The sequence below is a fragment of the Drosophila gunungcola genome, assembly GCF_025200985.1.
Source record: "Drosophila gunungcola strain Sukarami chromosome X unlocalized genomic scaffold, Dgunungcola_SK_2 000038F, whole genome shotgun sequence".
Taxonomy (NCBI): Eukaryota; Metazoa; Arthropoda; class Insecta; order Diptera; family Drosophilidae; genus Drosophila; species Drosophila gunungcola.
In genome coordinates this window covers 287461-300528 of record NW_026453189.1, presented here as the reverse complement: position 1 = coordinate 300528, position 13068 = coordinate 287461, and the positions used below count along the sequence as shown (strand labels likewise).

The window sequence follows — 13068 nt, the reverse complement described above, 5'->3', positions numbered from 1 at the left end:
AGACTAAATCTAGATCCTGCTATTTAACAAACTCCAATTTAAATTAAAACCCCGAGCCCAAAAATCTTGACGCGAAACAAGTTGAATTTACATGTCGGCCATCTTAGTTTTTGTTAACCAGAGGTTAGCAATTATTTAAAAGTTCGGTTACGCTTTCACATCTGTCCAAAATCCCAACCGTTCTATTGTGCTCCGTGTGTTTTGTGTATCACTAAACTTGGCAATTTTGATCAGTAAAAGGTAAGTTAAATACATTTAGTTTAGTATTTAAAGGTAATTCAGGTAACCTCGCAGTGTGGAATCATTTTGGGTTAAGAGTTTTTAGCAGAACAGTCGATAGTGTCTCGCAAATATCAATACAGAACATATACAATCCAACGTTGAAATAAAAAAAAATGTTAATCACAGTTAAAAAAAACCGTCGAAAGTTAAAAAAGGCTTGGGCGTCGCCAAAGGCATTCACGGTTTTATTTAAATCACACAGAGAACATTCCAGTGGAATGGTTGGGATTTTTAACAAATTTGAAACAGCCGTTAATGTATGTGTTAAATGCTATGAAAAATGGTTGAAAGCTTATTAGAACTTTTAAATAACTACTCTTAATACAATTTGCTACCTGGGGGAGCGTGAACCTCGAACCCAAAAGTTTTCCCGAATACGTCTTCGGTTTACAGAAATCTCGGCGAATTGTCGCAAGTCCAAACAAATTGAATAAAAAATTATAATTATAAGTGAGGTTATGGAACTCCTTAATGCCCGGTAGGATATCCATTATGTTATCGTGACATTTGCCAGCTTGGGTGGCAAGGTAGAAGCGCTTATGGTGTTATAGCGTATTTCCACAGAGATCCATCCACCTTCCACCATCCGTTGAAGGGATGGTCCATAAGGTTTTGCGTTCCAAAAACTTCCCAGTCACTCCGCCGTTAAAATTTGATGGACTTTGACGGACTAATTTATGCGAAAGTTAGCCGATGTTTTTGCGGTGCAGCCCTGTTCCAACCCAGTCCATCTTTAAAAAACCGGGTGGAAAGAGGGCATTAGAAGGGTTTGCTGAGAAAACTAATGGCCTAGTCCCACATCAACATCTATCATCTCTTTCAAGACGGTTCGTAAGGTTTTGAGGGCCAAAATTTCCCGGTAATTCTTGACCGTGGAATTTACGTTCCTCACCGCACGTTTCTAGCCGATATTTAGCCGATGTTAACTAACTTTAAAGTCTTGGCGCAAAATAATTTGAATTGACATGGCGAACATCTGTGTTTCTGTGAACCAGGGGCGTAGTCGAAAGAGGTTAACGCTCCCCCAGGTAGCAATTTGAATACATTGTAATATAAGCCATTATTTAAAATTTCAGATAACCATTTAACAAATAATCCATTAAATTAAAAATAAAATAAATAAAGAGCCGAAAAAGGTACTTCTAAAAGAGTTTGATAGAGTGATCCTCCAATCCTCCATTTATCAAAAATCCCAACCGTTTCGCTAGCGATTTTTGATAGATAGTGGACTGGTGTTCCTCAGAATCAACATCCACCATCCAATTATAGCCGTTAAAAGTCATAGTGACAGAAAGCAGAATTTTGTAAATGGGTTTCTTAACTCCATAAAACGGGTTTGAACAAACTTTTGCCTGCTTTTATTTTTTTTAATGCTATGGATCAAAAGATTCTGAACTTTTAAATAATGGCTTTCATCTATTCTGTGTACAAATTGCTGCCTGGGGGAGCGTTAGCCTCCCATCCCCCACTTCTCTTTCGACTTTGCTTTAGGTTCTCAGAAACCAAGATGGCCGCTATGTTAATTCAAATTCATTCGCGCCAAGAGTTAAGTGTTGCATCGAAAAACATCGGCTAAATAGCGGCTAGATGCGTGCTGTTAGGAACATAAATTCCACCATCTAGGACTAACTGAGAAATTCTTCAAATAAAATGAATGGTGGATGTTTTCAAGCTTCTTCTTTATTTGCATATATATATGGTGATTACTTTCATGTTGGGGATCATGTCTTTATTTTAGTAGGAAACTGCGAAAAGCCAGGGTGGCTTTTCAGCAATTTAACAAAAATTTCATCAGCTTCTGGGTTGCTGAATTGCTGAAATTTCAGCCAGTTGAATTTGTATTGAGCAGCTGACGAACAGCTGTCCGAATTTCAGGAATTTAGAGATTCAGTCGCTTATAGAATATCCAATTGCCTTGGCTTGCAACTCGGCAAAAGCTGGCAACCCCTGACCGTTAGTTCCCAAGCTTTTCCTGTATCGTCAAACAGCTGTTCCAGTTGCTGTACGGCAATTGCCCAGATTTGTTTGTCCTGTCATTTACTTAAATTAAGGAAAATGCCGAGGAAAAGCAGAAAAGCCGTTTCATTGCCCCACTGCTATTCTTAACAAGCATTTATTAGAAGAGAGTGAATACCCTTGTTCTCAGCGATTTAACAATAATTGTCAGCAGCCTATGGATTGATGCATTGCTAAAATTTCGCATGGAACAGCTGGCAAACAGCTGACCGAAATTCAGCGATTCAATCGTTTCGGAAATACCCAAAAAGATTGAGCAATGCAACAGACGGCGGAGTACCCCATTTAATTTTCTTGAGCCATGCCACCTGGCAACACTGGCAGATTTCCAGCAGCTGGCTTATCTTATCTATTTGTGTGGTATTTTTGGGTGCATTCCAAATATTGCATTGTTAAACTCGGTTTTACAGCACGCTCCTTGATCGTTCACCTGGCGGAAGAGGGCGCAGTTGATCTGCGAACAGAGTTCCACGCGCTGGAGTCCCACAGTTTTGCATGCATTGTATTTCGTTGTGCGATCGGTTGGCAAGGCACCACTTGTAGCATTCCGTAGGACAGGATAGGACAGCCGGATAGGATGAGCTGCTTCAGTGCGATGAGTGCCCCACTGCTAGGCGAGATGGAGCAGACCATTGGGATGCTGGAGCGGGGCACCATCGTGACCAAGCTGTACGGGAAGCAGCGGCGGCCGGACCGTCGCCACCTGATGCTCATCCGGGAAACGCGCCAGCTGCTCTGGGCCACGGTGGCCACGCAGACGCCGCGCACCGACTACGAGGGAGCCATCCAGCTGCGCGAGATCCGCGAGATCCGGGTGGGCAAGCACTCGAAGGAGTTCCGCCTGTCCGCCGACGAGTGCCAGCGGTTCGAGAGCAGCAAGTGCTTTGTCATCCTGCACGGCAGCCACTTCAAGCTGAAGAGCTTCTCGGTGGTGGCCCTGTCGGAGATCGAGGCGGACAACTGGGTGAGGGGGCTGCGCTACATGGTGCGGGACACCCTCGCCGCTCCCTACCCCCTCCAGATCGACCGCTGGCTGCGCCGGGAGTACTACCAGATCGAGAACGTCAACTCGCACTCCGCGAAGGCCACGGATCAGTCGCCGGCGCAGGTGACCATCAAGGACTTCAAGCTCTTCCTGGCCGGCGTCAGCTGTAAGATGACCACCGGCAAGTTCATGGAGCACTTCACCGAGGATGTGCGGCGCAAACACGACCTCAAGTTCGATGACTTCTCGCGGCTCTACCAGAAGCTCCTCTTGCCCAACGGCTTTGCCGGCATCCTGTCCGGATCCGGATCGGGATCGGGATCCGGTGCGAGTTCGGCTGCAACTGGCTTTCCCTACTCCGAGGATCAGCTGGTGGTGCGGCCGGCGGAGCTGAAACAGTTCCTGGAGGCGGAACAGAGTGACGGCAGCAGCAGCAGTAGCAGCAGCAGCAGCAGCAGCGAGATTAGCAGCGCCTCCATTGCCGCCTTCATTCGGGACTTTGTCCAGGACGTGGAGCGGGATGTGCAGGAGCCGTACCTGACCTTCTCCGAGTTCGCGGACTTCCTGTTCTCCAAGCAGAACGACCTGTGGAACAGCAAGTTCGACTCGGTGTTCATGGACATGAACCTGCCGCTGTCCTCCTACTGGATTGCCTCGTCGCACAACACCTACCTGACCGGCGACCAGTTCTCCAGCGAGTCCTCCTGCGAGGCCTACGCCCGCGCCCTGCGCATGGGATGCCGCTGCATCGAGCTGGACTGCTGGAACGGGCCCGACAACCTGCCCTACATCTTCCACGGCCACACCATGACCTCCAAGATCAAATTCATGGACGTCATCAAGACCATCAAGGACCACGCCTTTGTCACCTCCGAGTACCCGGTGATCCTGTCCATCGAGCAGAACTGCTCCCTGGAGCAGCAGCGCAACATGGCCCAGGCTTTGATCGAGGTGAGCTCACTGTACTACTCCTCTATGCCATTCGAACTTGGCCAACTTGATTGGCTTACCAAATGGAAAGCAGCTGTTACATTCAAAATAAGTTCTTTGAATCCATCATATAATATTTAATATGTTCGCTGGTTCCGACGGCAGTTTTGTATTTTTAAATGTTGCAATCAGTGTTTAAAAAACTGCAGTCCAAGTAGCAAAAGTTAAAAAATGCAAAAATCAAAACAGCGACACAAATCGGAAAGCAGCAACAGTCAGCAGTCGCTGTTTTTCTGATATTTTGTGTGTCAAAGAGGTGTTTTTGTTTGATATCAGAAGTTCTTGTTTGAAATATAGTCAAAGTACCCCAATATTATTACCATGACTTTGACAAAAACAAACTTTTAGCTATACTTCAGTTACGTGCATGCATCTCCCATCAAAATATTGATATTTCCTGAGATTGTGTCTTTCCGAAATGCAGCAAGCTGATCTCTCGTAGCATTGGGCAGCATCCTATAAAGTGCATGGCTAAGATACATGGCATGCTTACAACTTTTTGGACAAACCTGAAGTGAATTTCAGCAGTAAAAACATGCAGCGGCGACAGGACGGGATAAATCTGGGTAGACGAACAATAGACATCCTTGCTTAACTCCAAGTTCAGTAGTAAACCACTAGGATAACTGGTCTCCAACCCACATTGCCTTGTACGTTAGGGTTCTTCTGTCGATGGAGTGAAAAACGGCTCCCAAATCCACAAAGAATGCATATAACTTTTTCCCGCTGTCGATGCATCACCATGCTATACTAGTCAGACTACAAATGTGGTTTACTGTCGAATATCCTTTTCTAAAACCGGGTTTGAGTTCAGTTAGGATGTCGCAATTTCAGACGATCGTAACGCTTTCTGAAGGGATATGCCTTTGTAGTTGAATGTTAGATCTGGTTTGCCTATTTTGGAAATGGGACAATGATATCGTTTTAAAAGCTTTTTGGGACTGTTTCCAATAACTAGTATTTGTTGAATGCAGTGACAAGGCAGGCTTTAAGCTGAGGGATAGCGTACTTCATAAATTCCGATGGTATCCTGTGATTTCTTTCTTTAAAGGCCGCAAGTATGTTTTCCATTTTCCAGTTCCATTTTCCGCGGAAATAGCTTCAGTTGGCAGTTACCACTGCACTTGTCGAGTTTGTCGGTTTAGTTTGCCCTCAGTAAGTTTGTTCGAGCTTGTTTGAGGAGTCTGGCCAGACTTCTTTTGTATCTAGTATTGGCAGTTTTGGTAATTCACTCTGTAAGGAAACCTTCGATTTCGTCAATTACCCTGTTGTTTCGGTCTAACTACGACTTATAATTTTCCATACCAATCTTGGTAGAAGCCCAAGCGGCTCTGTGGCTAAAATGTGTGTTGTGGCCTCTAAAGAGGCTTGATCAGGTTATGTTTGGCTGCTCACTTTGAAGTCCATGAAGCTAAACAGCTCTATCAAGTGTCGGCCATTTGCGTCTGTCCCTTTGTCCTTGGCGTTGCGGACTTCTTCGAAGGAGCTTGTCACTCAATGTGTGTCAAATTCCTGATGTTGGGCTTCTTTTAGCTTAGCAAAGCTGGCAATCTTCTAAGATCATTAGACTTTCACTCAGTCGAATGCGGTTTAAAACGTCGTACAGCTTTCCAGAATCTCTTTCCAATTGGTTACAGTTAATAATAATATAGTTAGGTGCAGATTTTCATTTTCTACAGTCCTCAGATTGACTATAATACTTTCATCTATATCTATAAAACTAAAATTTTCCTGATGGTGGAGCTCTTTTTGTATTCCATATATATTTTCACCGCTTGCACGACCTCTGGAGCTCTTTTAATTCGACTTCGATCGCATCCAATTTGGATTCATGTAATGTTTCGCGAAGAATACAAATTCCAAACAACACTATGTACAGAGACAAATTAGAATAAATAAGCTAGTTAGTTTTTTTTCTTAGAGTAAGAATCGCGTGGTTAATGATAGCCATGTCCAAACTGTGTCCGTATATTTTCTTTAGTTTTTCCCACAGATAGCTTTCCGTGACCCATAAGAATCTTATTATTATTGAAAGACATCCAGTTTCCATCTATGTTGCTGCTGTCGTTTTGTACATTTACTTTTTATTCCCTGCTTACAACCAAAAGAATCTTTTTTTATCTAAAGTGTAGACGCTGAACGATAGATGGTTCGGTTTTGTATCATTTAAGGATTCAGCCCCAGATCTTTTGTCGGTTTAATGTCCGGATAAGTAACGTTTTCGATATCGTTGGCTTTGGTCCACTGGGACTATCATTTAGTGATAGATTAGTATTAAAGTTTGTGCAAGTGCTTCATTAATATTTGCTGTACCTGTTGCTGCTGTTTCCAGGTGTTCGGGGAAATGCTGCTGACCCAACCTTGTGACCGGAACGAGAAGCACCTGCCCTCGCCCTACCAGCTGCGTCGCAAGATAATCCTCAAGCACAAGAAGCTGCCGCAGTTTGATGACATCAGCAACGGGATTCCGGGCCCTGGGTCGTTGGGCCCCAGATCCTCGCTGGCCAGCGGAGGCGGAGGCGGAGGCGGTGGAGTCCACGGGGAGAACGATGGCGAGAATGTGCGCAAGGTGTTCAAGGAGGGACTGCTGTACTTCAAGGATCCGGTCGACAAGACCTGGAACCTTTACCAGTTCGTGCTTACGCATCAGGAGCTAATCTACTCCTCTGAGATCAATGAGTCGCGCAACGGGAACTCGGAGGACGACGACTTCGGGCTATCCTCGTCCTGTTCGCTGAACAGCAACATGCAGCAGAAGCAAAAGGACACGTCAGCCAACGATGAGCTGCACTTCGGCGAGAATTGGTTCCATGGAAAGCTGGAAGGTGCGTTTATAAGGGCAAATCCTCAACACTTAATATTCCCGATTGACATTCTCGGACAGACATCAATTTTTACGATCCGATTTACTTTTCATTTCGCATAATTTAGAGTTCCTGTTTTGAGCTGTGTGATTGGTTATTCTGGGTCAGTCAGAAATATTAGGACATTAATATGAATTATATGATTTACCTTTTTCCTGATTTAGGAAATTTAACGTAACGAGTTCTCTTGAATTTTTCCAAATTTTTTAATTATTTCGAACTTATCAGTTTTAGTGAAAGGAGTCTGAAGTCGTTTAACCAGGCTGGACTTAAAATAAAAAGCCAAAAATAGATACAAAACGTAAATAAAGTACGTTAAAAATAAAACGTTATATAAAACGTTTTTGGTGTAACTTTCTTAATCACTAAGTGCAATCTTCAAGGGACTGAAATTTGTACCTATCTTTTAGTCTTTGCAATCGTTTTTAATTTGTTTACCCAAAGGGAATTATATTAAAGTATATAAGTCGGAACGGGCCGGATCGGACGACTAAACTTATAGGACACCTTCAAAATTGCAATCGGAAAAATAACTGAAAAAATTAAAACTTTTGGATATCGTGATGATTTTCTATTTCAGAATAGGGTTTTTAATTTAACTAAAATCGGACAACGCTATCATATGCAACTATGGACTGATAACCTGTTTTGGATTTTAAAAAGTTTGTTTTTAAATGATACCAGTGACTATTCACAAACTGTTCCCCAACATGCTACTATATAACGTATTATAATACGTTTTTGGGGCATCAGTTGGCTTTGCTCCATACAAAAAAACACATGGGCCCGGAATTATGGAAACTTCCCAATTCAATTCAAAGCAAATACTACAGTACACTTTACACTTCAAATTATTTACCCAAAAGCAGCTATGAGAAACATGATAAATGTCCATAGTTTATCATAATCATGTGCCGTTTTAATTTATAATTTTTCTGCACAAATTCAAATCGTCAAAAAATTCGAAAATAAGGTACCTAAAAACCCTACTAATGCTAAAATCAGTTTCAGAGCTTTTGAAATCCAAGAAACGTAGTTAGTGTTGGAGTTTTCTTTAAAATGCCTTTAAAATTACTGCTACTGATAATTAATATTGTTTAAATAAGTATTGATGTGATAAAATCCTTCAAAGTTAGGAAAAGACAAAAAAAAAAAAAAAACAATTCATACTGAAGTTCCCTTCAGCTCTTTTAGTTTTTGAAATTGTTAATTTTTTATTTTTTAAGAGTTACCTGATCAATTTAATTTAAAATATTATAATTTTTAACAAAATGTGGTATCCTTCATTCGCATTGGTCAAAAACTTTTTGAGTTACTCAACTAAAAACTTTGACACTTGTCTGAATTTTGTGCCTCTATGTAAATTTGTATAGACCGCACAAACAATTTTCCATAGGCGCACAAATTTTAGTTTAAGTTCATTGTATTAATCTTTAGATCTCATTTGATTATATATGTTTCAGGTGGCAGAATGGAAGCAGACGACCTACTGAAGAAGTATAAACATTTTGGAGACGGAACGTTTCTAGTACGCGAATCGGCCACATTTGTAGGGGACTACAGTCTATCGTTTTGGCGTAGAAACCGACCCAATCACTGCCGCATTAAGTTGAAGCATGAGAACGGCTCCATCAAGTACTATTTGGTGGAGAACTTCGTTTTCGACTCACTTTACTCCCTGATCGTTTACTACCGCAAGAACATGTTGCGCAGCTCGGAGTTCTCGATCATACTGAAAGAGCCTGTCCCGCAGCCGAAAAAACACGAGGATCAGGAATGGTTCCACCCCAACACCACCAAGGAGCAGGCCGAGCAGGGTCTCTTCAGACTGGACATCGGTTCGTTCCTAGTGAGGCCGTCGGTGCAGAGCATTAACGCCTTCGTCATCTCGTTCACCATCAATCGGAAGATAAAGCACTGCCGCATCATGCAGGAGGGTCGTCTGTACGGCATCGACACGATGAACTTCGAGTCCCTGGTCTCGCTCATCAACTACTACACCCGGAACCCGCTCTACCGCAATGTCAAACTCAGCCACCCGGTCTCCCAGGAGCTGCTGCGTCAGGCGCTGGCGGAGATCGCCCACGGCGAGCATGGTGGCGGCCTCGACGACAACGGGGCCTCCAACTACATGGGCTCCAACCTCGAGGAGTACGTCACGTGCAAGGCCCTCTACAGCTACAAGGCGAACAAGCCGGACGAGCTCTCCTTTCCCAAACACGCCATCATCACCAACGTGCAGAGGGACAACTCGATGTGGTGGATTGGGGACTACGGCGGTATGATCAAAAAACATCTGCCGGCAAACTACGTTAAGGTGAGACCTGCAGTGCAGGGCAAAAAGGTTTTAAACGGTCAATATTATTATACATATTATGAACCAAAGTACATACATTGAATTTATTTTGGTAATATTTCTATTACAAAATATTGTGTTTACGGTGACCAAATTTCCAGAGAACTGGATCATCTGGAAAAAATTTCAATAGATTTAATTAAATAACACCATAAACAAGCCTTCAATCGAAAAATGTCATAAAATGATAAAGTGTTCAAAACAAGAGATTTTCAACAACATTTTTAAAAGAACGACGGTCAAAAATGCCATTTCGAAAAAACGCGTTTAAAGTTCTAAGTTAGCGCACAACCAGTAGTCGACTGCCTTTCAATGCTTATATCAATTTGGGTCATTTTGGTTCGGATCGACTAAATTATTAGGGTAAAAACCTCCCAAGTGGGCCACTTCAGTTCCGAAGGTCTGATTTTCATGGAACTTTTTGGGTTCGCAACAAACAAATAGAAGGCAATTTAATCGGTTCTGAAAAATTTTAACAATTACGAAAGTAACCAGCGTTCGGACCAACGAAAAGGCAGATATGGCTAGTGATGCTGTACTTTATAGGGTCGTAAATATCTCCTTTACTGCGGTGTAAACTTTTGACTTCAATTATAATACTCTCAGTAAGGGTATAAAGAGGCAAGAACACTGGAGAAATACCCCAGGCCTAAGGCAAGTCAAAACTCAAATAAATAACTACAACAAGAAGAGGTTCAAGGAACTTATTCCACTAGGGAAAAATTCACTTAGGATCGTTACCGGATTACTAACCGGGCACTGTAGACTGAAAAGTCACCTAGGTAAGATGGGAATAACCGGCAGTAGAACTTGAAGATTCTGCGACATAGAGGACGAAACCTCTAAACACATCATCGCAGACTGTCCGGCATTAGCAAGTATAAGATGTAAAATCTTAGGAACCAGAACTCTTACACCTGAGCTCCCAGGAAGAATCAACTCACTAAAACTATGAACAATACGAAAATACAAACACGGCAAAGCATTTTAACCCTGACTAGAAGATTGCCTCTCGTAAAGAGATCGCAAGACTGAATTAAGAAAGTAACTGATGCTAAACGAGAAAACTAACTTAATGTCGCATATTGATAATTCGTAATGCATGAAACTCTGACCTCACAGTGCAAACTTAAATTGTGTGATATCTTTTCGCTTTCAGGTAATTGATTCCGCCACGGAAGACTACAGCTCGTTGAATGATGAGGGTACCGACAGCCGAACCGACTCCATTGAGATATTCGGGGCCGTGGCCTCGCTCTTTGAGTCCAGCGATCCGGGCATTATCTTCAAGCTGCAGATACAAACGCCAACGATGCAGAATCCGTTCGTGATTGGCTTCGACAACCAGGAAACGGCCTACGAGTGGATCAAAGCCATCCAGGAGGCGGCCCTCATCGCCAGCCAGCTGGCATCGGAGCGACGAAAGAAGGAACGCACCGCCCGAGTGGCCAAGGAGATGTCCGACCTGATCATCTACTTCCGCAGCGTGCCCTTCCGCGAGCACTCGTGGATATTCCAGGAGATGTCCAGTTTCCCCGAAACGAAGGCGGAAAAGCAGTTCTTCCAGCAGAACACCCAGCTGTTCCTCTGCTACCACCGCAACCAGATCAGTCGAGTGTACCCCAAGGGCCAGCGGTTGGACTCGTCCAACTTTAATCCCATGCCGTTCTGGAACATCGGATCGCAGATGATCGCCCTGAACTACCAGACGGGTGACAAGGCCATGCAGCTGAACCAGGCCAAGTTCAGGAACAACGGCCAGTGCGGCTACATCTTGAAGCCGGCGTTCATGAAGTCCGATGGCTTCAACCCCAACAGTCCCTTGTCCGACAGCTCCAGCGAGGTGAATGTGAGCATTCGCCTCATCGCGGCCCGCCATCTGTTCCGGGGGGGCAAGTCCAACAATCCGCAGATCGTGGTCGAAATAGTGGGCGCCAGCTACGACACAGGCGTCAAGTATCGCACCAAGGTCAACGAAAACGGGTTCAATCCCGTGTGGAACGAAACGTGCGAGTTCGCCGTGCGCAATCCGCAGTTCGCGATCCTTCGCTTCGAGGTTCAGGACGAGGACATGTTCGCCGAGACGCACTTCATTGCCCAGGCCTGCTATCCACTGACCTGCATACGCCAAGGCTATCGCAGCGTCATCATGTGCAACAAGTTCAGCGAGGAGCTGGAACTATCCTCCTTGCTGGTCCACATCAAGATTGCGAATTCCACTTCCCCATAGTTAAGTATACTGGATCATTGAAAGGTGTATGCATATTCAGCTGAATGGATGGTTCGATTGTTTAAGAAACAATTGTAGAAACTGAAAGAGAGCAAAGATGCGAAGCAATTTGTCAGACGCTGTATATACACCATTGCATCAAGCTATGACCTGATTCTACGACTCATATTAGCTTTAGGAGGGAGAAACATCATTTGATTTCATTAGGATTCATTTTTGTACCCATCAGAATTATACAATCAATAATAACACAGGAACACAAAATTCAAATTTTTTGAAATTTCCACGAACCATGTTGTCCCATACAAACATATGTTCCATCACATATTAATTTCGACAGTTTAAATTACGCCCAAACAGTTTTAAATTACCCAATTGCTTTTGCATTAAAAAAATACCCAAATTTAAAATCTTAAATTTTTTTAAAATACTCTTATTATGAAGTGATTTAGAAATTATGGAAATAATTTTAATTTTCTTTGTAAACTACTCTTCTCTCAACGTTTTCTTAAAGTTTTCATAAGATCATTTTATTAGTAAAAGCATACTTTGTTTTGCTATTATCTACCACTATTTTTTCTCCAAATTAAATAAATGCATAGCAATTTATAGAATAATTTATGAATTTATCTTAAAAATCAGAACAAAAAAAAAAAAACACAAGGCTGTATATTCCAAGAGAATTAAAATTAAAATTGTTTCCATTGAAGATATTTTTGTTAGAGGCGCTCTTATATTGGTAAAATTGTTAAAAATTATATATTTAACAGTGAAAATCCGTCATGTGTTAGGAGTGTTTCAGCAAAAAAAAATATATTAATTCTAGTTATATGGGCCACATTATTCAAAATGGCGCCAAATCCGATGTATTTTCTTACTCTTAGCTATAAAGCGAAAGTTTGTATAGGACTTTACAGTGAGCAGACATATATTATGGAAAAATACAAATGGTTCGTGGAATTTTTTGGCTGTGTACCTGTGTTACCAAGATTGCACATACTGAAATTTAAACTAAATTGTTGAAGCCCCTACGGATAAGTTTTACTTTTTCTTCTTTTTTCTCCTGAATCAAAGTCTTGTTCACCAATTTATGTTCCATTACCGTCAAGTTTTTCCCGAATATCAAATGTTGCTAATATATGTTAAATGCACCACCGAAATTGAACTAAAACCGGTCATTTTGATAAATAAGGAAATTAAAAAAAAATAATTTTCTAGTACAGAACACGTTTAGCGTTTATTATTTTTGTTTAGTTATACATTTTCTGAAATTTAAAAAGAGTCATGCCAATCTGATATCCTTTAGCCCCAATTTGTATTTGGCCAAAGAAGGTTGGCTATGACC

At 42.4% G+C, this 13068-nt stretch overlaps 1 protein-coding gene across 1 annotated transcript; it reads left to right on the top strand.

The window, feature by feature from the left end:
* The first annotated feature begins 2578 nt into the window (after positions 1-2578).
* LOC128260713 (1-phosphatidylinositol 4,5-bisphosphate phosphodiesterase gamma-1) lies at positions 2579-12286 on the top strand. Its single transcript, XM_052993918.1, has 4 exons — positions 2579-4234; positions 6606-7098; positions 8601-9454; positions 10653-12286. Exons 1-4 carry the CDS (start codon positions 2876-2878, stop codon positions 11721-11723), a joined length of 3777 nt encoding a protein of 1258 aa, XP_052849878.1. The 5' UTR covers positions 2579-2875; the 3' UTR covers positions 11724-12286.
* Positions 12287-13068: the final 782 nt, after the last annotated feature.

What these genes read in the sequence shown, in the direction of transcription:
- LOC128260713 (XM_052993918.1), top strand. Translation starts at nt 2,876, where the DNA reads ATGAGCTGCTTCAGTGCGATGAGTGCCCCACTGCTAGGCGAGATGGAG. An exon ending in GTTCCATGGAAAGCTGGAAG is followed by an intron (nt 7,099 to 8,600) that starts GTGCGTTTATAA and finishes TATATGTTTCAG; the next exon opens with GTGGCAGAATGGAAGCAGAC. An exon ending in TGCCGGCAAACTACGTTAAG is followed by an intron (nt 9,455 to 10,652) that starts GTGAGACCTGCA and finishes TTTCGCTTTCAG; the next exon opens with GTAATTGATTCCGCCACGGA.